Source organism: Ptychodera flava, chromosome 18, assembly GCF_041260155.1.
Source record: "Ptychodera flava strain L36383 chromosome 18, AS_Pfla_20210202, whole genome shotgun sequence".
In the NCBI taxonomy this organism is placed as follows: Eukaryota; Metazoa; Hemichordata; class Enteropneusta; family Ptychoderidae; genus Ptychodera; species Ptychodera flava.
In genome coordinates, this window is record NC_091945.1 from 36,708,199 (window position 1) to 36,734,224 (window position 26,026).

At 35.6% G+C, this 26,026-nt stretch overlaps 2 protein-coding genes and 1 pseudogene across 6 annotated transcripts; 1 reads left to right on the top strand and 2 right to left on the bottom strand.

Annotated features, from left to right (window-relative positions):
• Nucleotides 1-1,257: 1,257 nt before the first annotated feature.
• LOC139117528 (creatine kinase M-type-like) lies at nucleotides 1,258-8,696 on the top strand (annotated as a pseudogene).
• A 237-nt stretch (nucleotides 8,697-8,933) lies between these two features.
• Nucleotides 8,934-26,026, bottom strand: LOC139117523 (heat shock cognate 71 kDa protein-like). 5 transcript variants are annotated; one of them, XM_070680725.1, is made up of 11 exons: nucleotides 25,905-26,026; nucleotides 22,057-22,271; nucleotides 21,386-21,581; nucleotides 18,816-18,968; nucleotides 17,308-17,591; nucleotides 16,630-16,907; nucleotides 15,802-16,151; nucleotides 15,086-15,251; nucleotides 14,099-14,298; nucleotides 12,121-12,204; nucleotides 8,934-10,653 (listed from the first exon to the last, which is right to left on the bottom strand). In XM_070680725.1, the coding sequence occupies exons 5-9, from the start codon at nucleotides 17,565-17,567 to the stop codon at nucleotides 14,279-14,281; spliced, it is 1,074 nt and encodes a 357-aa protein (XP_070536826.1). In that variant the 5' UTR covers nucleotides 17,568-17,591; nucleotides 18,816-18,968; nucleotides 21,386-21,581; nucleotides 22,057-22,271; nucleotides 25,905-26,026; the 3' UTR covers nucleotides 8,934-10,653; nucleotides 12,121-12,204; nucleotides 14,099-14,278. The 5 variants fall into 5 exon arrangements, with proteins under 5 accessions (XP_070536826.1, XP_070536821.1, XP_070536825.1 ...); XM_070680720.1 differs by lacking the exons at nucleotides 8,934-10,653; nucleotides 12,121-12,204; nucleotides 14,099-14,298 and having other exon boundaries at nucleotides 15,033-15,251; nucleotides 25,905-26,010; XM_070680724.1 differs by lacking the exons at nucleotides 8,934-10,653; nucleotides 12,121-12,204; nucleotides 14,099-14,298 and having other exon boundaries at nucleotides 15,033-15,251; nucleotides 22,057-22,268; nucleotides 25,905-26,004.
• Nucleotides 21,382-22,264, bottom strand: LOC139117732 (heat shock 70 kDa protein 1A-like). Its single transcript, XM_070680974.1, has 2 exons — nucleotides 22,057-22,264; nucleotides 21,382-21,581 (listed from the first exon to the last, which is right to left on the bottom strand). The coding sequence occupies exons 1-2, from the start codon at nucleotides 22,262-22,264 to the stop codon at nucleotides 21,382-21,384; spliced, it is 408 nt and encodes a 135-aa protein (XP_070537075.1).

Genomic DNA, 26,026 nt, shown 5'->3' on the forward strand with positions numbered 1-26,026 from the left:
TAGCACATTTTGGTCACAACTATTCTTCAGTGATACGATTGCCACGGCATCTCGACAGTTAATCGCATGAAAGCGACAATCGAACAGAACAAAGGCTTAGGAGAAAGTTAACCTCAACTTTGAATCCCTCATTTGCACTAAGGCGATTTCCATTTTGTTTTCCCAAGTATAAAACAATAATTCGCCAAAAACCGACATTCACTTTTGATCCGGCTTTCAAAAAAATTGAAAGTCATGCTGTCTTTTTGAATTTCTTGAATATAAAGCCGAGAAGACTACTAAAGACTCTCATCCTGGCTGTACACCCCCTCTCAGGGCAAAATAATGATGAGAATAAGGGCGTTGAGGAGTTTCAGTTTTGTCTCGTTTTTCTTTTTTTATTAGTTTCTTAATTTTGCTTTTAACTGATTGATAACCCACATATTGGTCCACGACTGAAGTAATTTACTTTCAACTCCTTGTGGTGTTTTCATTTCTAGCATTTATGATGCATTTCTCCATATAATGTTTTGATAATATTGAATTATTGGAAAATTATCATGTTTCTCTTTCAAGGCAATGCTTCATTCTTATCATCAGTGCTGGATAAAATTCAAAATCTTAGCCTTAAAAAAGTAGCATTAAAAGTAACATTGATTCCGTGCAATTGACTTGATTGATCTATTTTTGTTGTTGATGGTATTGTTGTTTGAGGGTTCCAGTCAATGGATGATTTGTAACTTTTCTTTGTTCGTTAATTCCACCTACTCCAATTTTACAAACATTCTTTGTAAGAAGAAGCTGAACTGAAGTTACTTTGGCACTGATTTCTTAATGTTGGCAACTTGTAATAATTCCAATCTACTGGTGGCAATATCTTGCTGTGATGTTTTCTTCTTATTTATGTTCACATCTCAGCCTATTATATTTGCTGGCTTGTGTTCAGCATCAGAAACTATGAAATTCACCTCTGAGCATTTATCAGACAGTGAAGAAATTTATACTTCATTGCCATTGTACTTGGACTGTTAAGTTTCCATTGTTTTATTAGATTAGAGGTTTTGCAAACAATCAGACAGTAAACTTCTGTTGTAACTTTCAGTATATTTACCATATGAATATGACTCTTTTCTAAGTTGTATGATTAACAATATCATCATCATAGGTTCTATTCTGTTCAGCATTGGCAACATATGCCATGTTACCCAGTTTATGTACTAATGCAATCAGTTTGTTGAATGAAATCAGTGACCTTTTCTCTTTGTTTATTGGCTATTCATATTTTGACATTTTCTCCAAAAGTTGTCCATGTTTGCATCAGATTACCAACCTTCAATATTACCAGGCAGTGAGTGCTGATTAACTTGACAGCAATGTTTGACTCAGGGTCTCTGTTTTAAATTCACAGATTTTTGCAAACATTTCCCTTTCTCTTTAATTCACTACAATTCGTGGTAGCGTCAGCCAGCATGGCAACGGCAATGTTAGGACGTGTGATGGGTCGTGTCTCCAAGGTGACAGTTGCTGCAGCTCTCTGTGCTGGTACTGTTGGTGTTGGTTCAGGTGCTTACTATCTGACAAGGCAACACAATGCTGCTGCCCAGAGACAGGTCATTGCTTATCCACCATCCGCTAACTACCCAGACCTGACTAAGCATAACAACCATATGGCTAGATGTTTAACACCAGAGATCTATGCCAAGTTATATGACAAGGCTACTCCAAATGGCTACACTTTAGATCAATGCATTCAGACTGGTGTTGATAATCCTGGACATCCTTTCATCATGACTGTTGGCATGGTAGCTGGTGATGAAGAGTCCTATGAGGTAAGATGGATCGATTGTTGTGATTAACTGATACTATACCACAAACCTGAGGAGCATGAGCTTGTAGTGATCGATGTGGATCACATACCAGTATTTTACTCAATGTATTTAAAACAATCAGCAACAGAAAACAAACCTAATTTCTCTGATGCTTTTCATTTCCAATGTAGGTCTTGCAGACTTATTTGATCCGGTCATTGATGATCGTTTCAATGGTTACCCCAAGGATGCTATCCATCCAACCGATATGGATGCTTCTAAGGTCAGAGGTGGAATATTTGATGACAAGTATGTCTTGTCATCACGTGTACGTACTGGACGCTGCATCCGTGGCCTTAGCCTGCCACCTGCATGCAACCGTGCTGAAAGACGTCAAGTTGAACAGGTCAGTTTTCATATCAATATTACCAGTATTTACATATAGTGTTCACTGCACTTTCCTTTTCATTGGTGACTTAAATTGGATCCACTACTAACTTAATCACATACTCACCATGATTACAGAAAATAAATAAATTTGATGTTGATAAAGTGTTTCTGAACTACAGCAACCACCTGTTGATGCAGTAAATGTGGTATACTATGGAAATACTGTAAAAACTTGATTTTAAAAATTGGTCATTTCATTATTGAGATATATTACATCTATGAACATTCTGATGTACATATGAAGTTATCTTCTACAGTGGAGGCAATCATATCCTACAATAAGACATACATTACAATGTAAATTGTTTGAGCCTATCACTTTAGGTTGTTGTACAAGACGATATAGGTTTATTTCTCAGTGAAGGTGGTGCCTCCTAAGCCACATTGAAATGCCAGGGACTCGAGAAACTTTTTTCCAATGCAAGAAATTTGACTCATTCCATGTACTAGTGTGGTGTTGATGTGAAAGAATTTCCAGAAATTCCTGAACTGACTATTATGTTGACAGTTATAAGGTACATGAGCCGGTGACTTGCATAACCTGGTCTGTAGATAATTTGATGCAGAGAATGGATGTATTACAAGTGCCAACAGTCATCAGAAATACCAAAGAAATTGTTTTTGAAAGGGATCCTACAGGAAATAGCTATTTCATTTGGTCTGATGCAATATTTTGAAATATGTACCGGTCAATAGAATCATGATGGAAACGGCCATCTTCCTCAATATGATGATAGAATATTGATCTATGGTATAAATTTCGTATTTGCAGGTTGTTGTTGATGCTTTGAATGGCTTGGAAGGCCCTTTGAAGGGCAAGTATTATCCACTGGGTAAAATGACTGAGGAAGAACAACAACAGATGATTGATGATCATTTTTTATTTGATAAACCTGTGTCACCATTGCTGACAGCTTCTGGTATGGCTCGTGATTGGCCGGATGCCCGTGGTATCTGGTAAGTCATACTGACCTGGTATACAGTCATACTAACCTGGTTTTTGTATATATCTATGTTATGTATTTTTTTAAATGTTTCTATGGGCCAAGAGCCTGCCTGATTCAGATAAAAACTAAATAAATAATCTGCCAAGTCATACTAACTAGGTATAAAGCTATACTGATCTGGTATCTGCTAAGTCATACTGACCTGATATAAAGTAATACTGACCTTGTATGAAAGTCATATTGACCTAGTATCTGCTGAGTCATACTGACCTGATATAAAGTAATACTGACCTTGTAAAAGTCATATTGACCTAGTATCTGCTGAGTCATACTGGCTTATCTTTCAGTCAGTGTCAAATCCAGTATCTCTGTACAAATATCATTACTGTCTTTCGTACAAATATAGACCTTTTCCTGGTTATCCCATAATGCATTGCTTGTACCTGTATAAAACATTGTATACACACTCAAAACAACAAAAAAATACTGATTTTGTGTTTACGACGGATAGTTATACAACAAGAATGACACAAATTTACATTGCCAAAAATGCCTTGTGTATTTTGTATCCATCGGCAACGAAAATATAGGTCAGGGTGTAACAAGCCATAGTGTTCTATGAGTATGAACACGATACCCTGCATATACCCTACGACTAAAACGTTGTATGAGTAACATATGCTTTGTATACCTTAGCGCACTGCATCATGAAACCGGCAAAAGAACTATTGGCTTTCAAGCATTCAATGGTCACTAACTCACCCAAACTCTGTTCTGTCAATACACTTGTGCACAATTCTGTTCATTTTGTGTATCTCACTGTCAATACTTAAAGTAAATCATAACAGGATTTATCGATGCTAATAAGTTTAATGTGGGTATGCAAATCTAAAGATAATGTAGTCATTGTCATTGATCAGTAATATTCAAAAATCATATAGATCATACACTGTTACATTGGCACTTATTTCAACTGCTGGTTGTTGAATCACTGGATAATATTTAATATCCATTGATCACTTTCATGTATGATATCTCTGTATCTCCTCTTTCTTCAGTACTTTGTAATTTTTTCTAAATTACATTTTTACAGTTTTTGGGAACAATTTTGCATGTTTCATGCATGAAGGGTGTGTATATGAAAAAAATATACAGACTTAGCTCATGTATACTGTAGACAAGAGTTTCTGACATTGGTTGAGAAAAAAAGTATTTGTGTCTTTGGACATTTAAATAGTTTGTTGCAAAGTTTCATGAATATGCTGATATTAATTCCTAATTGCAAATTTTAGGCACAATTTGGAAAGAATTTCTTGGTGTGGATCAACGAGGAAGATCACACACGTATCATCTCTATGGAGAAAGGTGGAAATATGCGTAGAGTATTCCAGAGATTCTGTGATGGCATCAACAAGGTACAACTATCAAACTGTTGAGAAATAATTATAGAAATTAAAATATGACAAAAATGGTCAATTTTTATGAGTTATCATCCTTTATTGTTGACTACTTGTGATAAAAAAGATGTAAAATACAAAAAAAATATCTTTCTTTCTTAAGAATTTTAAACATCAGTTGCAGTTGAACACATTCAGCTGTATGGCTTTGGAAGAGATTTTTCACACTTGTTATATGGAAAGCAGCCAATAGATTCTTTGATAAACCCAAAAGCATCAATCATCCATAGGCCATAAATAAATTAGTATTGTATCAAAATTTTATAGTAGAGGGAATAATATTGAAGGTTCAATTTTACTCCAGATTCCCAGATTTCTCTTTTTTTTCAATTTTTTAACTGCTTTGACTAGATGAAAGATTGTTGCTAACTGATCCATTGTCTTTTATGAACACAAACAGGTTGAAGAACTGATCAAGGCCAAAGGATGGGAGTTCATGTGGAATGAACATCTTGGTTACATCCTGACCTGCCCATCTAACTTGGGTACTGGATTGCGTGCCGGTGTTCACATCAAACTGCCCCGCCTCTCTAAGGTAAACAATCTGTTGACGTTGAAAATACAAGAGGAACTCTTTAACCTGTAAAATTTACATTTGAAGTGATATAATGATCTAATGGGTCTGTTTTTAGTGGTTCTGATTTAAATTTTGTCTTAGAGTAATAATTTTATGTTGCAGAAGTAGAATTTATTCACTTTATGAGTGCAGTGTGTAAAACAATTAGATATTATTCCCTAATATTTTTCTTCGTTCAGCGAAGGAAAATACGAGTGACGTAATGACCGTGTCACCATGAGTCGAAGACGAGTGGTGACACGGTCATTACGTCACGAGTATTTTCCGAGCTGAACGAAGAAAAATATTAGGGAATAATATACTTATCACATGCACAAGCCAAGAATTCGTTATTTTTTGCAAAATAAAATAAGTTTTCCATGACGATTCCGCGTTTAAACTTTTGAACTACTTTAGGAATAAATATCAGTACGCTGTGCACAAGTTGTCAATCATTTCCAGTCGTCCGCCGTATGCGTTAGTGTTCACGTTCGTTCGTGTGTGGAGCAAATGACAGCTCTCGGTCTACACATAGGCTACCTTCCGCAAAGTTATACTCTATTTCAAAGACAGCATAGTCCTAGAAATTTATCACAGACGAAGATACGCTATTTTTCGGGAACAAATATCGACTGAATCTCGACGGCGCGAACACTGTAAACGTCGCGCCTGACCCTGTTTGCAATGCGTACGGAACCCACGGCAGCTTCGAGTTCGTTGTTTCCGCAAATTATTCACGTAATTCCTTCGGAATATACAGGCGGTACACTCTTGTGTTTACATTGTTCTGATTAGTAATGTTGTAGTCTGTGAAAATATCGATTTCATTACATGACTTTCGATCGCGGGAGAAACATCGGCCGCCATGTTGTTTGTTTACATATTTACGAGCACACCGAAGATCGACAAAAAAAAGGTCCGACGCACCAAAATTGATGACATAGACGCGGGTTGTCGTGACGTAGAACGACCAGAGAATAAATCCCGTATTTTTGTTCGGAGACGACAAACTTGGCTTGTGCATGTGATAATAGCTTTTAGTGATGGGTCAATTCCAAATAAAAAAGTATGCATTGTGTTCTGCAGGCTCAGAACACCCAAAATATCATGTGATGGCTGTACACACAAAACTCTCATGTACACATAAGAATGGACACACATGTATTTCTGTGAGCATTCCTCGTATGATTTTGTGTACTGCCCATCTTTGAATTCCGGGTTTAGCCCATTAGTATGTGATTTAGCAGGAGACAGAATTCAAAGTCATGGTCAAAAGGTCAAATATTTTCTCACATGACAAGATGAGATGATGGGGCCATCACACAATGTAGCAATGTCAAGTACATAAACTAAAAGTGAAATGTGTATTCAACATCTAGAGGTTGATATCCTTTCACTTGCTCAATTCCAGCATCCCCGATTCGAAGAAATCTTGGAAAACCTGCGTTTGCAGAAACGTGGAACTGGTGGCGTTGATACAGCTGCTACTGGTGACACTTTTGACATCTCTAATATGGATCGTCTCGGCCAATCTGAGGTAAGTTCAAAAATACAATGAAGAGTACGGTATCTTGATTGGCGGGAATATGAGATTTTCTTTCTTAACCACATTGTAACTTACAAAGCAGACAGCCAGATAATTTTATATCTGTTATACCACTCTCCGCCTCGTGCCCATTGTTCTAACCATGCTCTCTAATTTCCATAACCGAATATTTTATTATATACCACCTGGCTTTCTTTGTTTAAAAAAGTGTCCGATTACAAGTTCTTTTGTTTAAAAGTGTCCGATTTACTAGTAATCGGACAGTTCTTTTGTTAAAAACTGTCCGATTTACTAGTAAATCGGACACTTTTAAACAAAAGAACTTGTAAAATGGACACTTTTTAAACAAAATAAAGTCACGTGACGACGAGTAAAAAAAACAATTGCGAGACATTATACCAGAAGAAATTTATTTCACCATTAAGTACAGAGTAAAGACACTTTAAAAGAATCACCGGAGTGAATTAATTTTGCACGACTGTACATCTCAAAATCAATTTCAGGTCACCGTGAAATAATGGTATTGATTGCAAATATCACTTCTGTGTTAAGGTTATTGTTATCACGATCATTCGAAGCTGAAATTTAAGACTTCAGTTATCAACACTGAATGTAGAGGTTTCAGTCGCCCTTGGTAAAGTTAATCTAGCGACAGGCAAACACACACGCAGTACCACAGTCATTGTGGATCTACACGTATTTTTTGTACTTGCAGTTTCTGTTGCGCCTTTCTCTGACGTGGCTGTGTAGCTTGGTCTTCCGATTGTGGCCGTTAGCACTGGCGTGACAGGGGGACTTTTCTTTTCCATCTTTGTCTTTGATAGTTGAAGTGCACCGGATACAGCTTTCATTTGTACTTCATCCGCCATATTGATATACGTAGAGCGACTCGGCAATTGCGTGTATGCTGCTCAAAGTTTTCGACCCAAATGAGCAAAGCGTGACTCTAACGTCGATCTGCAAACACCTTTTCACTTCATTGAACCAACCAATCAATCAAACACAATTCATACAATTCAAATCAAACCAGGTGCTCAACCACGTCATCGCACTACAATAGCAACACATGTCAACTTTGTTTTATCCAATCATGGATTATTTTTTTATACTTTCGTTCAACAAGGTTTCAAAACGCGTCAATGTTTTCCTGCCAAAGTTTCAACCTGCACTGCACTAAAATTACAAATAAAAACTTTCGGCGTGCAAACAAGGCTCTAAAACTCGGCAAATTCGTGGTATAACACAGTCAGCGAACTCGTAGTTGGCGGTTTACGGAATTTAACGGTACAGTTTGCCATAAAACTCCGAGGCCCGCAGGGCGAGGAGTTTTACTGGCAAACAGTACCGTTAAATTCCGTAAACCGCCTCCTACTCGTCCGCTTACCTATAGTAAATCTATATTGTTTTGTTAAAATGTATGCAACTTTGATTGTTAAGAATAATTGTCATTGTTGATAGCATGCTGTTCATGATTCTGAAACGCATAGATACTCAGAATCTGTTGATATTAGGATATTGTGATTGTTTCCCTTTATATCATAGAGGGTAATGAGGTGAATACTGTTAGGTATCTTTACTGTCACAACGTAGGTAAAATCTATCACTTACTGTGTAGGTAAGTTAGATAAAGTATCTGTAAAAAACGCCTGAATTCCTGACCAGTGATTTTGAATTTCTTTTCAGGTTCAACTGGTTCAGCGTGTGATTGATGGATTGGACCTTATGATCCAGATGGAAAACAGCTGGAGAGAGGGAAACGGATCGATAACATGATTCCTCGCCCAGCCTCAAAAGTCTAAGTGACAAGATCGCTGTGGAATATCATAATCATAGGAAATTATGACATTGAATGTCACAATAATTAAAATTGCAAATTTTGTGAATGTTTACCACCAGAAACATATCGTTGTAAATACAATTTGGCAAACAGAAAATAAAGCTAATTTGAGCTGGTCTCAATTTTCTGTCGTCATCTGAAGTGTTTTTAGCCTGAAATTCCATACTCACCCCAAATTTCAGTATAAATGGAGATAACATACTTTAGTAGATCATCAGGATTTTATTTATTTGGTACATCATCTTTCTGTTCATATTTTTTCTGAGATTATCAGCATTCTTGTTGTCAGGGAATACATACCTCTATTTCTACTTCTGATATTCACTTAATTGAAATTACTTGCTGCAATATCATAATTTTCATATCATAACTTTATTTAGACACAGTGATTTAGTAAGAGTCACCTGTGTAAATACTTCCACATCTGAAATCATTAGACAAACAGTCTTCTGAAGTGTCTGCATTGTTTACGTCAGCTACAAGCTTTCGCTAATCAGATGGCTACATTTGTTGCTACATGTAAAGTTTACAATGATTATTACAACAATCCATTGTGAAGTTGTAAAGTTTCTCAATGGATGGACAATTGTGTTTCATGTTGAAGTAATTTCTTTTCAATGCTGGAATGAGAGGTGATAAATAGCAAATAAGGGTATTGGCTGGTGGATGTAAGACTTCTTGGGGGAACACTTGCATATTTGTTAGGTAAATAATGATTAAAGCCCCTGTAACTGTAACTCTTGAAATTTGTTAACCTGAAAAAGGCCTTCTCTTTGGTTTTCTTTAACTTCTACAAATTTAAAGGATATAGTCTTTTACTACTGAAAAATTGGACAAGTAAATTTAAATTTTAACCGTTATTTGATTTCCCGCCATTTTTAAAAACTGGTAATATTACAAAGAAAACAAAGCATATGATGTCCCAGTGGAAAACATTCAGCACTATGCATTATATTGGACTACTCTGTTGTTTCTGTGAAGATTCCAATGCATATATGCACGACGTAGAGTGTTTTTGCTTTATTTGCATGAGGGTGCCATTTTACATTTGGGCAAACGTTTATTCTTTATCTTGCTTGAAATTGCACATGCAGTCCCAGTGAACAGTTTATTATACTTGTATAAACACCCAACAATGAGTACATTCCCATGAACTTGTTTTAGTTGGGAAGTAAAACCACAAAAATAGTGCTAAAAGATAGCCATTGGGCCTTTAAAGTGAAGACAGTGTTTATTTACACTAAGTATGCTCATGTCTTATATCTGCTACCAATACCATAGCACACCATTTATAAAACTTATTATAATATGAAATGTGCTAAAGTTTGATGAAACTCTTACTTTAACCCTTTCACCCCCAGTTCCCTGTGTACAGGTCCAACTTTACCATAGAAAACAATGGATTTGGACAAACCATGGTGGTGAAAGGGTTAAGTTTAGTGTTGGGAGAGGGATACGTATGCAAGTTCTAGGGCTTCACATTATGAAAACATGTCAAAGAGTCAGGAGTGCCAATGCAAATACATGTACCGCTCACCTAGGCAATAACACAGTTGTTATTCTATTACTATTTTGCTGCTCTTTATCATAAGGGAGAGTTATCGTTAGGATTTCCAAACCTGTGTAAGGCTGTACGCAAATGGTTTTTTATTTGCGTAAAATATCTCAAAAATTTGTACATTGACAACTACATGTAAGTACCTATAAAATAGCTGAATACGTGATATCGAAAACCGGTTCAAAGTCAATGAATAAAGTGTTCAATAATATCAGCAGTGACAATGTTTTTTCTTTGATGAGTTTACAGTTGTTAATACTGTTCTGTTCTATTCTCTGTCAACGGTATTCAATTCGTTACTTTTTCTGTCTACCACTTCAACGATATCTTTGCTACCTGAACTCTATCATTGTTGCTCTGAAGTCAAATTCGCCATGTCTTGGGCCTTCCATGGATATCACCATCAGATCATTTATGACATCTTCACTCAGACAACTACATTTTGATGTTTTGATCCTGTTTTGGGAACTGAGCCCACTTTCACATGGGACAGATGAGACTGCAAGTATGGCCAACTGCAATATACGGAAAAAGTTCACAATATTCGTAAAGAAGCATGCAGACTGCCATTAAACTATTATTTCTAAGTCCGTGTGGCATTAGCTTAAATTGTTGATATTTGACGTGGAGATCTTCAGGGTTTACAAGTACGAATCAGAAGCAATGGAAAAAGAACATTTCTTTTGAAATAACGATGAACTTTATTGAACGCGTTACATCTGTATTGGTACAGGCTTGAAGGAAACAATTTACACGACGTGATTGACAAGATGTAGGACAAAACATTTCAAAATCATGCACATTTTTTGTCAGCAAACATTTTATTGTTAGTCATGGATAAACTACGCATTGGAGGGAAACCTCATGTGCTCATGTCTTCGTTACGGAAACTGTTTTTTGTATCGGATTACACAGGTGTTAATTTAGTTTGCGTACTTCAGAGAAATTATGTGTCAAATACGCAGGATTTTGCATTAACGGAAGCTCTGATAAGGTTCATCAAGCTGTTCAAATGTAAAAAAATCGTCAAAATTGAACCAGGGCTGTGACTGTTTATCTCTTGGAATTTCAAAATTGGCAGGAGTTTACACATGCGGTGCAGACAACAATTTCCAAAGTGTCACAGCCAGCTGTGTGCCTTGATTATCACTTTTTGTTTATAGGTCACTGTTTATAGGTCACTGTTTAGTTAAGGATATAAATCCTGGCTTTGATAGCCAATAGGATGACTGGATGCAGACAAGCCATATAATAATATCTGAAAAGTTATCAATTGTGACAAACTAAGACAACAAAGACGTTGTTCCACAAAACAATATTAGAGTACAGCAACTTTTCTGGTTGTGTCTTTTTCGTCTTAGCAAAAGAGATCAAAATATTTCTCTGCTGAATATAATTCTTACTACTGTATACTTTGAGGGGAAAAATTTTTTCACCTGCATTTTGAATATTACAGGATAAAGTCTCATGTAGTCTTTAGAAATAATTCTGCTCATGTCTCGTATCTGTTACCAAACATCTATAATTGTTGTGTATTTGTGTAAATAAGCAAGTGTAAACAATCAGAAACAAGTTTATTTCCTTGTTTCACTGCTGTTATTACCGGAAGTAAACACAAGCAAACTATTGCGCACACACACACACACACATGACAGAGATGTCATATTCTGAGTTTCATCTTCATCAGTACATGAATATTTCCTGTAAAATCATCAATATACTGAGATATGTCATTACGGTTTTATGAAATTAAGGAAGGGAACACAAGGATATTGAAGAATGGTATTCCATTACAGATACAACCGCGTGGAAGTTGCTTATCTGGTGTCATTCTGTGAGCTTCTCTATATCCATAGAACTGTTAGTTGCATCCTGTGAAGGTTCTGTTTTTGACACAGTCTCAATTGCTATGATTTCCCAATACAGTAATCTCACAGCAATACTCAGTCGTAGTATAAATTATATCTGTCCACTTGCTTTACCTTGTACTCAACTTCCTATGGTCAAGGACTTGCAAAATTCCTCTAACTCTTTCTGTTGACTTTCAATTCTTCTTTCTTGGCAGTCTGAAAATCAAAAATATAAGTCTATTGTCAATTGTAATTATAACAATGGATTATGGTTCCAATTATCAACAGACAATCACATCTCAATTTTCAACCTTTGTAGCTGATGAAAACATCAGTCTGATTGCATGATTCTGCTATGATTTTGATGAACACTGTTTTCAGTGGTTGTGGAAATGGAGCACGCAGAGCAAATGTCAAGAACATACCATTCTATTTTCACTTCAATTTTAAAGAAAATATTAAGAACAGAGAATGTTACCAATCACAATGACCAAAAGCAGTATGATTTGCATGTCAGGTAAAGCTCAAAGTGTATCCTTTATTTTTTTCTACAAGTGTTCACACTGATCTGATTATGTTGAATACCACATTATATATTATTACACCTCACGTATTATTCAGGTACTGTGATTGGCTGAGCCTCACTCACGTGATATAGAACAAAAAGTGATAGAACACGGCTAAGGTGATATAGCCCTGTCGCGTGTGCTGATATAGCCCTGTCGCGTGCAGTGATATAGCCCGCTACAACATTCTGGAATACCGCGCGTATACTTTCTGCGCGTACCACATCGTCGCGTAAATTTGCTTGGTATTTTCTGTAAAGCAATGGCTTTTGAAAGGCACAAGAAATTAGCTCGACCTGAAGTACACGCTGGAGTTCAGTACATTAAACGAGAAAAGCTTGAACAACACTGTGTTTGTTCTTAGACGTTAATTCAACTTCATGTAGCATTGCGATCGAGCAACAAATAGAACGTTTCACTTTGGCGAGTCTCGATCGACACTTGACTGCATTCTGAGCAAATTTTCGAAAACAAGTGTTTGTTCGGTGTAATAAAATTAATAACACACGCTAGCACGGGCAAGATCACAATTTGTTGCCTGCCCTCGGGCTGGTGCTCATGACGGTAATATTGATGATACCCTCGCCTTCAGCTCGGGCATCATCAATATTACCGTCATGAGCACCATCCCTTGGGCGGGCAACAAAACGTGATCTTGCCCTTGCTGGCGTGTGTTATTATTTAATTATGGCCCAAACATGGGGGACTGTGTGCCCGAGGGCAGGTGACCATTTGCCCGACGTAAGGAGGGCAAATGGTCTCCTGCCCCGAGGGTATATAGTCCTATGTTTGGGCTATAATATTTTTATTACATGCCTCTCTTTCACAGTTTTCACTTAAAATATTTTGATTTATTGGCAAATGATAATCCAATGCTTTATTTCCATCTTAGAAGAAAATCCGTTAGAAATGGAACGATTTTCATCATCGAATGGTGCAATGATATATTTAAACTACTGTTATGCGGTTTATCAATTTTTTCTGCAAAATTTTCCAAAAACCGGATTTCCTGTGCAAAACATGAAATTTGGACATTTCTATATCAAAACGTTGTCAAGTTGAAAATAGTTCCGGTTCACTTTCAGTCAAATGATGACAATGCGCCGTGCGACGTCATCGACGAGTTAGCATTGAATCTTATGGAGCGCGCGACGTTCGATATACGAGGCACCTAATAAGTGTTCATATTGGTCTGGTTATGTTGAATATCATGTGTTCACATTGGTCTGGCTATGTTGACTAAAACATGCATACACATTGGTATGACTATGTCAAATACGTTCTGTGTGCACATTGATCTGGCTATGTTGAATACCACATGTGGGAACATTGGTCCGACGTGGTCTGCATATCTACACATTGGTCTGGCAATGTATGAATACTACAGCTTGTCATAGAGCACTCATTCAAGCAAATCTGCTCCAGATATTCTGAAGCAAGAACACAACAAGCAAGTGAAACTTGCAGTTGCAATGAGTTTCATTAACTCTTAGATTGATATCAGAGAGAAATTCATTTGCCTTGAGTTGGCTGTAAGTACCTACCTGATGTGTATCCAACCAGTGTTGTAGCATGACCTTTTGTACAATAAGTTTCTCCATCAATTCTTTGTTGCCAGGGTTCTTTACATTATCAATAGTCCTCTGTAATTTATGTCTGGACAAAATTCTTGATATCTCTTGGTCACTCTCTTTAGATACTGATTTATTTGTTGCCTCATAGTTTTATTTCTTCCACTGAAATTCTGAAATGAAAAAAGAGGATCTGAGATTAATACTTTCAAAAAAATCTAAATCTTGTACAAAACTTTCATTGTCTCAACATACCTTAGGGAATGCATCACATAAAAACAACGGAATGTTTTCAAAGAGAAGGCTATGTGGAAGTATGTTTATTAGAGAATGTTGTGATTGGCAAGATCATACATCGTGAAAATCTACAACAGATTTCACACTTGTGACTTGTACACTGGTATCAATGTGGGCTGAATTGCATACGTTTTTATATTATTGTGGCATTACGAATTTTGCCGACAATGAAAAATAATTCTGTGATGTATATGAAATACCTTTAAAATATACTAAATCATTTATACATTTATCTTTACTTGAAGAAATTAAATGTTTGAAGCATTCAGACATTTTGAAGACACAGTACAATGTTGTCTCAAAGAGCTATGCTGAGGCAATATAAGGTTTCCTCATGTAACAACAGGATGACAAATTATGTTCTGAAATAATATTTTGTGTTCATTAAATACAACGTGAAATGTGACTGCAATGCCTAACATTTATAACTTGCTGTAATGTACTTAAAATAACATTGCCTTTTTTGGAAGTTCTGTTATACTTGTTACTTTAATACCAACAGCATATTTGATTTGTGTGGATTGCATATGATGGATTTGATGTCCTAATGAATCATGAAGACTGCACTTTCATAATCTGAGCTATGGAGACATGGAGACTAATGAATATATGGCATGGTAAATGTCTAGCTTTTTTTGAATAACAAGACAAAACACAACTTACTACTACAATTGCCAACTGTAACTGTATTGCTAGTACTTGAATTTTCATGAACTGCAGACACATGGAGAACACTATCACTGGCTGGTATGTCAAAGGTCACAGCAATCTTTGGTACACCACTTGGAGCGTGTGGAAGATTGGGTAATGTAAACTTACAAAGGAGATTCTGAAATTGTCATATAAAATACCAGTATAATTTCATTTCTCAGATGAATGGAATAATCCATACTACTCAGTTCATTTAGTATTGTCTTTAAGTTTATGAGGGGCAATGTCTCATCATCTCAATTTTCTCACTGTGTTCTACATCAGTATTGCTTTCATATGTTGGTGGAAACTTTCAATGAAAATCACTTTGTAGATACTTTTCAAAAAGAATCCTACAAGTTGCTTGAAGATGTAAAGAGACCCCTCATCATCATACACATAAACTCTGAGTCCAATTTTGTGGTCCAAAATTTAACTTTGGAATACTAAACAATATTCAGCTCTATAGGAGTGTACATTACATGTATTTAAACCTAGTATGTACTTTGAAAAAATTTGCATTGTAGGGGACTAATTTAGAATGAAATCACGAATAATGATGTACTGACAAGTTACATAACCATTGGTAAATATTCTTCAATAAAATTCAATTCATGAAGATTCTTAGCCAGAGCTTTTAATTTTCTCCCAAAGTTCCTGTTGGAAAATTACAATCTCAGAATACTTACATTATCTGAAGTCTGCACATTGTCTCCTTCATAGATTTTGATCTGTATGTTGAGTGGTTTTCGAGACAATGGTGCCTTGGAGGTATCATGAGCATGGCAGTTGTGTTCGTATTCCTGGCGTTGTTTCTGAATCAACTCTGCCTGACAATCTGGAACAAGAACTGCTGGGTTTTCAACAAATGTTGTAAACTTCTGACACTTTTTGATTGGAATATTCGTATTTCGTTTTATGATCGGCGCCATCACACCATGAACTGCCTCAATACCAAGGGTCATTGGAGTAGCATCCACAAGTAGAATGTCTTGTAAGCTGTCAGATTTATCATTGCATAATATGGCTGCTTGTATTGCTGTGTAGAAAACACAGTGTGTAAAGAAAAGGATGTAGATCAAATGTTTAACTCTAGTTAATATTCTATACAGTAACATTAGTTTGGGAGGAATGAGTGGTAGAAATCATTATTTATTATTTATCAAATGTTTCTAATAAAAGTGATTGACCAGTATAGATTACCCTATATTAATGTGAGTTTGTAGACCAAAGGTACATCAAAACAGTCATATTAATGATTGGCCAACACAACCATGTATCCAGACTTTAGCAATAACGTAAATGCAGTGCTCTGTCAGATTGACATGCTATACTGAAACTATATCCTGGTATATCAGTACAAGACAGATATCTGTGATACTAACAATAAGTTTGTGTACCTTGAAAGCCCTATAAGAAACAGAGCACTGCACTGGTTATAAATTAATAACAGCGTATCAAGGATAATGGAATACAGGCCAGCTTTAGAATTGAAATAAAAGAAACCTCAAACAAACCTGCACCACATGCCACTGCTTGGTCAGGATTCACATTCATTTTCACATTAGTTTCATCAAAGTATTCTTTAAACATTGTCTGGACTTTAGGAATGTGAGATGCACCACCAATTACGATAATCTCATCTAACTTTGATTGAGTGACCTTGGCATTGTGCATTGCCTTCTTGATGACATTGAGAATTCTCTGGAATAACTTGGCATTCAGTTCTTCAAACAGATCTCTGGTTACCGAGGAGCAGAAATTAATATCTTCTGTTAGACTGTTGATCTCTACACTGGAAAAAAAATGATATATCAATTATATATAAACACTATAGATAGAGGAATGCAGTGGGAATGTTAATTCTAGTGATGAGATAGTATAAATAAAAAATTCATTAGCATTGCCTTTCAATATCTTTCATTCATTCATTCACTAATGTAAATTCTCACAAATATGTAAGAGGTTATTGCTACTTTTTATACTTGTTTTATCAGCAACCAAAACTCACACTAAAAAAAAATTCTAAAAACAGAAATGAAAAACAAATGTCAGGTGGATATTTATAGGCTAAAGGTAACTGCGACAATGCAGTGCCTTACATGGCCACACATACCAACACACACACATACCCACATACACACATATTTAAGAAAAACTTGAAGAATGTGACGTCCTATATACTAAGTAATCACCTTGCCATGGTTGCACTTGCAGATGACAATTTACACATGGCACTTTCACAAGCTGATCTGAGTCTTGTCACTGCATGCAGATCATTGCGTATGCTTTTGCCATGTTTTTCTTCAAATTCCTGAACAAAATGGCTGACCAGGTTGTTGATAAAATCTTCCCCTCCAAGATGGACATCACCTGACACTGACTTGACTTCAAAGATGCCATCATCAACATTGACAATGGAGACATTCAAACTGCCACCACCAAGATCAATCATCAAAATATTACGCTCTCGTTCCTCCTAGTATGAAATCAAAGGAAATCAAAATGCTTACTTCAATCATGGAGGTAGGAAGACTACCTCCATGGAGGTAAGAAGACTACCTCCATACTTCAATGCAAGTTGACATCAGTGCACTGACGTGGCTTATTTGAAAGTTTAAACAAAGTCTGGGCAGTTTTAGCATAAATGCAAAAAATAATTAAACCGAATACTCTTGTGACACTATGAAATAAAACACTGTGTGCTGAAAAAAAGTAAAAATGATCATGAATTTTGAATTTATTTTGAATATTCAATTTACACTCAGTCTTATAGAATATAAAAATAATCAAATACCAGTAGTAGTATATTTTTTTTATTTATTATTTTAAATTTCACCATTTTATACTCACAAAAAAAACACGACAACAATTTCATACTAGTGACAGTATACAATTCCTACTTGAGGTTACTTACACATTAACAGCTTTAGTATATCTTTGAGACCTATTATCACATCAATCTTTGAAATTTTAGAATTCTTGAAGAATACTTTTACAATTATAACATATGCCTGCCATAAAACCAGCTTGTTGACTTCACCGAATCGACAAACAGCTGAATATTTGGCAAAATCATGATAATAATTGATAATTAATGTTCAAATGTACTCAAAGATGATCATAAAATTTTCTTTGATACCAGAAATATTCTTCCAAGATGGCTGGTATACTGCTGGTGAACCACATCAATAATTGACATAACACTATTCAATGATTTGCTACAGAGTGTAATGACAGATTTTCAATTGACATGACAAACTGATTAAACTTACTGGCAAATTACAGAACAGTAATTGATTTGACAAGTCCATACCAGTTAATAAGGTGTCTACACTCTCTTACCCAATGGAAGCTATCAATTACTAATCAACACTTAATACCTATTCAAAGCTATTAATTATGCATTCACCGCTGATTGGACAATTACAAAATTGGCTATCCACTGATAGGTCAAATACATGACATGATATCCGCTTTTGGCTCACACTAATTTCTTACAGGCACTTTTGGCTATCCCTGGTTTGTCTTTGTTCTACTTTGTAAGAGGATTATGGAAGTGTGATAGTGTTTTCTTTGCAGTTGAAATTGTAATCTAGTAAGTAAATTTTCTCAGTGACAATCTGGCGCCAACACAGGCCTTTAAGTTGTAAATTGTTTTGAGTTAAATAATATCAATAACAATGTAAGTATCTAATCTTACCCTCCGTGTGAATCCATAGGCTAAACTAGCAGCAGTGGATGCTATGATAGTAAACACATTGTTGAAGCCAGCTATGGTCCCTGCATCTTTAACACTCTGTCTCTGATTATAATTGTAGCTTGCAGGAACACTGATTACAGCGGTGTTTACTTCCTGTTCAAAATATAGTGTGAGTACACCGATTTACCATCATAATAGTAATAATTAATTTTGATGCCCTTATGTGCACTCTGAGAAAGACAACTGCTGAAAAACATACTATTTACATTGTCATAGACCAAAATGTACTGACACGGACAAGACTATGAGACGACTGTCTGCTGCAACATGAACATTTCTATTTTCCAGGACTACAGAAAACATAGGGCCAAAGTCCCTGAAGCTACTATAGACATGGATACAAAATTAAGTATTTCCTGACTGTATGAAATTATCTCACTAAGGTCATCCTAGGGACATGTAAACCAAATATTAAGTTGTCTGACCAGCGGTTTTGAAAAAACAAGCGACTCAACAGTTGACAGAGCTCTGCTGTGTTATGTAGAGAATAACCTTTTGTGACACATGTATTGATGAAGAAGGGATATCTTTGATAGCTCATTTCAGGATGGCCTGACCAAAAATGGAAAAAAATTCCGTAAGAATACAGATTTGCATATTTCATCAGACTATATTAGTCTATAATAGCAAATAAACGAGAGTTAATTACATTCTAATTAAAGTAAACAAGACTTGCTTAAATCAAGATTTACGTCATAAAATAACAGTATATCTGTCTGGTTATAAAGTAAGTTCTGTTGAATAAGTTGAGACTGTACGTACTCAGAGAAAGCACACTGAAGAGACAAATGTTTGAAACTTAAGAAGTTCAAGGTCATCAAAAGCATTATAAGGAATCATGTTACACTTTCATTGCACTGTTTACACAGATTGCATAATTGCTATAAATAGCACATGAGGAATCTTACAGCCCAGCTTTACCATAAAACCCTATCACTTTGACCACTCTTTTAATTGACCACTCTATTTTTTTCCTCAAAAAGTAATCTTATTTTATCCTTACCAAGTCAACCATAAATGGAAATTAGAACTTTCTCTATCTCTATTTATTTGACCACCCTATCATGACAAACTATTATGAGCAATTTCTTTTAGATAACATAAATGGTGGTTCATAATATATCAAAGTTGGGATTCAAGAAAGTTGCCTTTACATGTTTTAATCCTCAATTCACTATGAACTGTCAAAAAAAGTTGAACTTTCTGATAATTCCACACTAAAATTATTTTGGCTTTGATGATTTCCTAATTAATTCAATTATTTAAATCATATTAATTATTTTTTTCTAGGTGAATTGATAGGGTTTGTACAGTACAAGAATTACATACAATGTAAGTCAAACTTTGACCAAAAATAACAAAAAAATTCCTTAAAAATACACATTTGCATATTTCATCACAATTTGAACAAATCTAAGTTGGGTTATCCCTAGGGACCTATATACCAAATAACAAAGATGTCTGACCAGTGTTATGAAGAAGAAGATTTTTTACAAAAAACACCTTTTTGGCATTAATTTGCCTATTTTCAACAATATCAAAAAATTAAAAAAAATAGTTTCTCAAAATCACATTTTTCATCTACACAACAAATATCAAATCAGTAAGTATTGCGGTTCTCAAGATATTTGAGTGGACGGACGCCTCACAAACGGACATACATACATACATACATACATACATACATACATACATACATACATACATACATACATACATACATACAGACTGACGACGGACGCCGGACGGATACCCATCCCAATAGCTTCTATAGACTATAGTCTATAGTAGCAAAAAGTGTACTTATTCATATTTTAAAATAAATTACTGTTTCTGTGAATGAATTATGAATTATGATACAGACAGGAATATAACACAAAAGACTTTGAATTAGTATACTTTTTCTGTAAAATCCAAGATGAGGAAAATCAGTACTGATAAATTTTATAAACCACTGTTTGTTGTATGTCACCATTAAAAAATTAAAAGTGACATTAGAATGGCGACTCTGAAATTTTCTAACAAAAAATATTTTGGGAATTAGTTTGAATATCATTTTTTGTGAATATCACAAAGATGGAAAAAAGCAGCTCTGATTACAATTCGTCAAACCACAGTTTTGGTAAACATCACAATAAAACTTAAAAGCGACAGTAAAATATTAAGAATTCAGAATTTACATGAAGTAACATCTGATCATGTACTGCGAAACACCAGTCTTGTAAACAAATCCTATTTGCAGTATCTTGCTGTTGTACTGCTTGATATCTTGTGATATTTTTATGAAGTCATTGTATAAACATACTACATAGTAAATTAGTTTACAGACATCTTGCTGCGTCACCTGCTGTTTTAGTCTGTCTGATGTTGGCGCAAAGTTGTAAAAGTTGACCACTAAAAGGGTAAATTCGCGAGCAAACTGACAAACCTAATTAGGTAGTGTATCAATATCCAGCTGTATCTCATCGTCAAAATCATTGGTAAATGTACTGTAAGATATATTTCTTTACCTTATGAAGATGTAATTCAGCAGTTCTTTGAGCTGTCCCAATGTCAGGGCTAATATTTCTTCTGGATGAATTGTCCTTGCAACAGACTTTTGTTCAATTTGTATCTTCATTCCCGCATCATCTTCTACTATCTTGTATGGTAACAGATTTTGTTCCACTGATTTTCCGATATTACCACCTATGAGATGCTTAATATCTAAAAAGAAGACATTTATAAACAAATGACTTTTTTCACTAGTCATCTCATAATCTAATTAACTCTGCATTCACCTTGTTCAAGTCTCACATGCAAATAATGAACACATTAAAGTAAAGCTTGGGATATATGAACTTGACAATTAAACTTATTATTGAACATGTACCGGTATGTTTTACACATGAACCAAATTCATGATTGATATTGGCCATCATGGCTATTCTCAACGAAGTTGATGTAGCAGGCAAGTTCAGTACTTTGTTTGATTCTCTTTTTTTCTATTTTTTTATACATATGCCCTTCATTGAACTTTAGATATTAGTCTTCTCAAAACTGTCATCAGAGGATTCTCAGAAAATTTAATCTTTCTCTTGGAGTTTAACATCATCTGATCACAATCATGATTTTATTCATATGGAGTGTACCTAGCATTCATGGTACCTGACTTTGCCAATGTAGTTGCAGTCATACTCACTGAATAGAGAGTTCTGTTGACTTCCATTCATTTGATCTCTAGCTGGATCACCAATAACACATCCATTATCAGTAAATGCTACATAGCTTGCAGTTGTTGGTTTACCCCATACGTTGGCGATTGTTTCAATCTTGCCATTCTGGAAAACACTGACACATGACTTACTTATCCCTAGGTCAATACCAACACTGGTTCTTTTGGTTGTCATGTTACTGCTGAGGAAAGAATCAAAAGACTTTTCTGAGATGTTACCACAGTGGCAATGGAAAGAAAACAAGTCTTTCAAGTACTACACCATACTTCATTTATGTAGCCAAATCCATATCTGCTAATTCTAGTTTTTTGTGTGGTCTAGACTTTCTAAATTCAAACCCCACCTGTCCCTAGATCAATATTTCAAAATCCATTCCAAAAGTGTATTACATTCATCTGATGTCAAAGACAGCTATGACCATATGACGACATTGTATTTTCCTTAACTTTGGACAATGAACTTGATATTTCTGTACACATTCTGTTTTGCTAAGAGTTTGGGAGATATAAAATAAATGATTTTGGAAACTTGGTACTATTTCTGTTATCCCCTAATAAGATTGCATTATACCCCAGTAAAATTTATCATTGTACCACCCCTAAAAAAACACTGACAAATATCTGTGCAGTACTCTCTGCAGAATAATTACTGCTCTAAGCATAGACCCTTGAGAAAAACTCAGCTATCATATACCGGTAGATGGCACTTGACTATCTGTTCTATGTCAACGCATACTGTGCCTGCTTTTGATCAGAATTTATGTAAATTTGACAGAAAAATTGTGAATGATATGGATATGCAATTTAAAAGCAAAGCTTTTTGACAAAAAATTGGCAAACTGGCCCCACAAATTTACATATGCAAATTTAAGCATTATTTAAATATCCATAAGTCTGAATAAAGTCATCCATAGCATGGACTATTTCATTTCAACATGAAATCAGTGTATGATACAGTGTATTCAGAGTACAATGTCTTCATTGCCACAAGATGTAGAATGAAGGAACAATCTGACTGTGATTTAGAAATTCAATTTTAAAGACAGATTGTTTCCATTGTTTATCATATACATATATCAAAGCTTTTAATACATAATATGTATTGATCATTAATGCTTGGCACTATTAAAATGGAGATACTTGCTAAGAGCACTTGTAGCTCCTTACTGCATGGTATCAACCACAGAAATAACTACTATTTGAATGGGTTGTTTACAAAGCTGTGTGAAACGAATTATGAATATCGTGGTCACAAGTTATCCCTTAAAAAGGGGCAGGTTATTTATCAGCTTCATCGGAAAGTAAATTGACCAATTTGATAAAAATTTCGATAGAAGACAAATGACAAGCAGAATGTTAATATACTCAATGTCAACAAGTACTACTGTGAGAACCAGGGATTGAGAACCGCCTCTTTAAAGCTTACATTCACCAAGAAAACTGCATGCATGTTTTGATACATGCAATCAACTCTTATCTTACCAAGTCCATATGTCACCATCAGATCAAGTTGGTTAAAACCAGTGAGATATATGAGGTCTCATATGTTGCATTTTAACAATAACTTCAATGTTTCGAGGTACCTGAATACACAGATACTGTAAATATGATTTTTATATACTATTGTAACATACCAAGCCATGGAGGTGAAAATAAGTATAGATATGGCTCAATACTGCTTTTCACCGACTTGGCAGATGGGGAGGTGATACTGTCTTGAAAGATAAGGGTTCATCTGTTAATTGTGGGGGACCTGCAAAAGACAACACACTCAGGATACTTTGTAAATAAGATTTGAATCAAATCTCTGTGTGTGGTAAACTTGCCAACATATTAAACACATGTAATAAGGGTAAATTTGTCACTATAATCATTGCCAACAATGATACCAGTGGTATCACAGACTCAAACAAAGCATAGACCTTCTCAGGGATCCAGTCATACTATTTAATGGATAATTACTTTACTTTATTGCTCAACAACACACTCAAGGAGTGTGGTAAGGCAAAAATTACAAAACTCAAAGATGCAGACTTCAACAAACACTGGATGAAGCTGCTGGGGGAAGAACTAAAGTACAAGAAATAAATTTGGCAAGAGGTAGTTTATCTTTGTGAGTAAAGATATACATGAACTTTTCTCTGTCATTCAAATCAAGAAAGCCAGGATTATACAAACTTGTGGATGAAAATAGACTATCTCGATAAGTTCTGTATTTTGGACATTCTATTACAAAGTGAAATTCATCCTCAACTAAAGACTTACAATATTTGCAGAATCTTTCATTTGCAGGAACTTTTGGAATTGACCTTCTACCCAGTTCTATTTGAAGATTGTGATCCGAAATTCTTAGTTTTGTTAGCCACTTCCTATGGTAAAAGATTTCATATCTAACAAGTAACTTTCAATTTCAAAATTGTAAGTTTAGAGCTTATTCTTCTGCATTCCGCACTTCCCTGTATCATTATGCGTATTTTTCAGCCAAATGTTTGTTCTTAAATTTCACATAAACTATCATATACATTGTTAACTGTGGAATTGATATTGCAAATAGAAGTCCATGTATCACTCCCACTGTTCGAGTTCAATATACTTTAGACCAATCTGAATTTAACCTAAAGGATGTGTAAGCAGACCTTTGTAAGACGTCATCTGATAAAACCAATCTATGCCAGTATTTGAGCATGTGCTAATAATAATAACCGTAATCTACCTAGCTCTCCAACAACACCTACACAGGGTTAGGGTTAGGCTTAAGTTAGGGTTAGGGTTAGGGTAATTAGGCTTAAAGGTAAGGTTAGGGTTAGACGTAAGTCACTCCCTCAATATTACAGTCTGGTAATATAGAGGGAGTGACTTATTTCTAACCCTAACCCTAACTTAAGCCTAACCCTAACCCTAACCCTAACTTAAGCATAACCCTAACCCTAACCCTAACCATGGAGGTAGTAGAGACTACTACCTCCATGCCCTAACCATCGGAAATACATATAAACCAATAAACAAACAAACAAATAAATGAATAAACAATAATATTGACAAATATAAACAAACAGCTTTTCGCTGTTATTTTATTAAAATAACAAATAAACAAAGACAAACACTTACACACACAAACAAACACAGACACACATAAACAAGGAGGAATAGCTTCCCGTGGCTACACTCTACACGGCAGATCGTCCATGTAGCCGACACGAACACGAAGTGTCTGTTACCGGCTACACAAAAACTATTAAATATAGTAAAGAATGAGCTACAAAATCACTATCAGTTTTAAGTTGCAGGTAGAATAAGTCTGTGCCTTTGTAAAAAATAATATAAAAATAGTAGAAAGTGAAGAACCAGCTGAAGTTAGTTGAGGAGACCTTGACCGCATATCATTTGCATCTCATTGTCGGCTACATGGACTGTGTGCCCTCTAGACTTGCTCCAAGTCTGTGGGCATATAAATATCAAAACAGAATAAATTGAGGGAATGAACCTCAGCAGACTGAAAGGCTAGGTGTAGGCTGGTGCTCAGATCGTGGAGTGAATGCCTTGCCCCACAAGTTGGGCCGGACAGTAACTGCTCTGGCGAGCCAAGCCAAGCGACTTGGGGCCATCTAAGCGGTAAGCCTTGTCTTATTTATCCATTCATTCATATCAATGCGACTCAATGCATGCATTGCAAACCGTCAGCTGACGGTTTGCTTGCATTGAGTCGAATTCAATGCCTGTGTTATACAACAGCAACAGGCATAAGTGCAAAAGGGTAGTAGAATTAGTTGGCAATGGCCATTTGCTGTCGATTTGAAAGTCCATGAGATACTTACTGTGCACTAGTCGAGGACAGTACCCGTAGCCGTAAACATGATTTCCAACCGAGTCGCAGGAGTTTATATCACATGCACCTGCAGATCAGGTGCATGTTGAGGTCAGAGGTCACAGAACATGC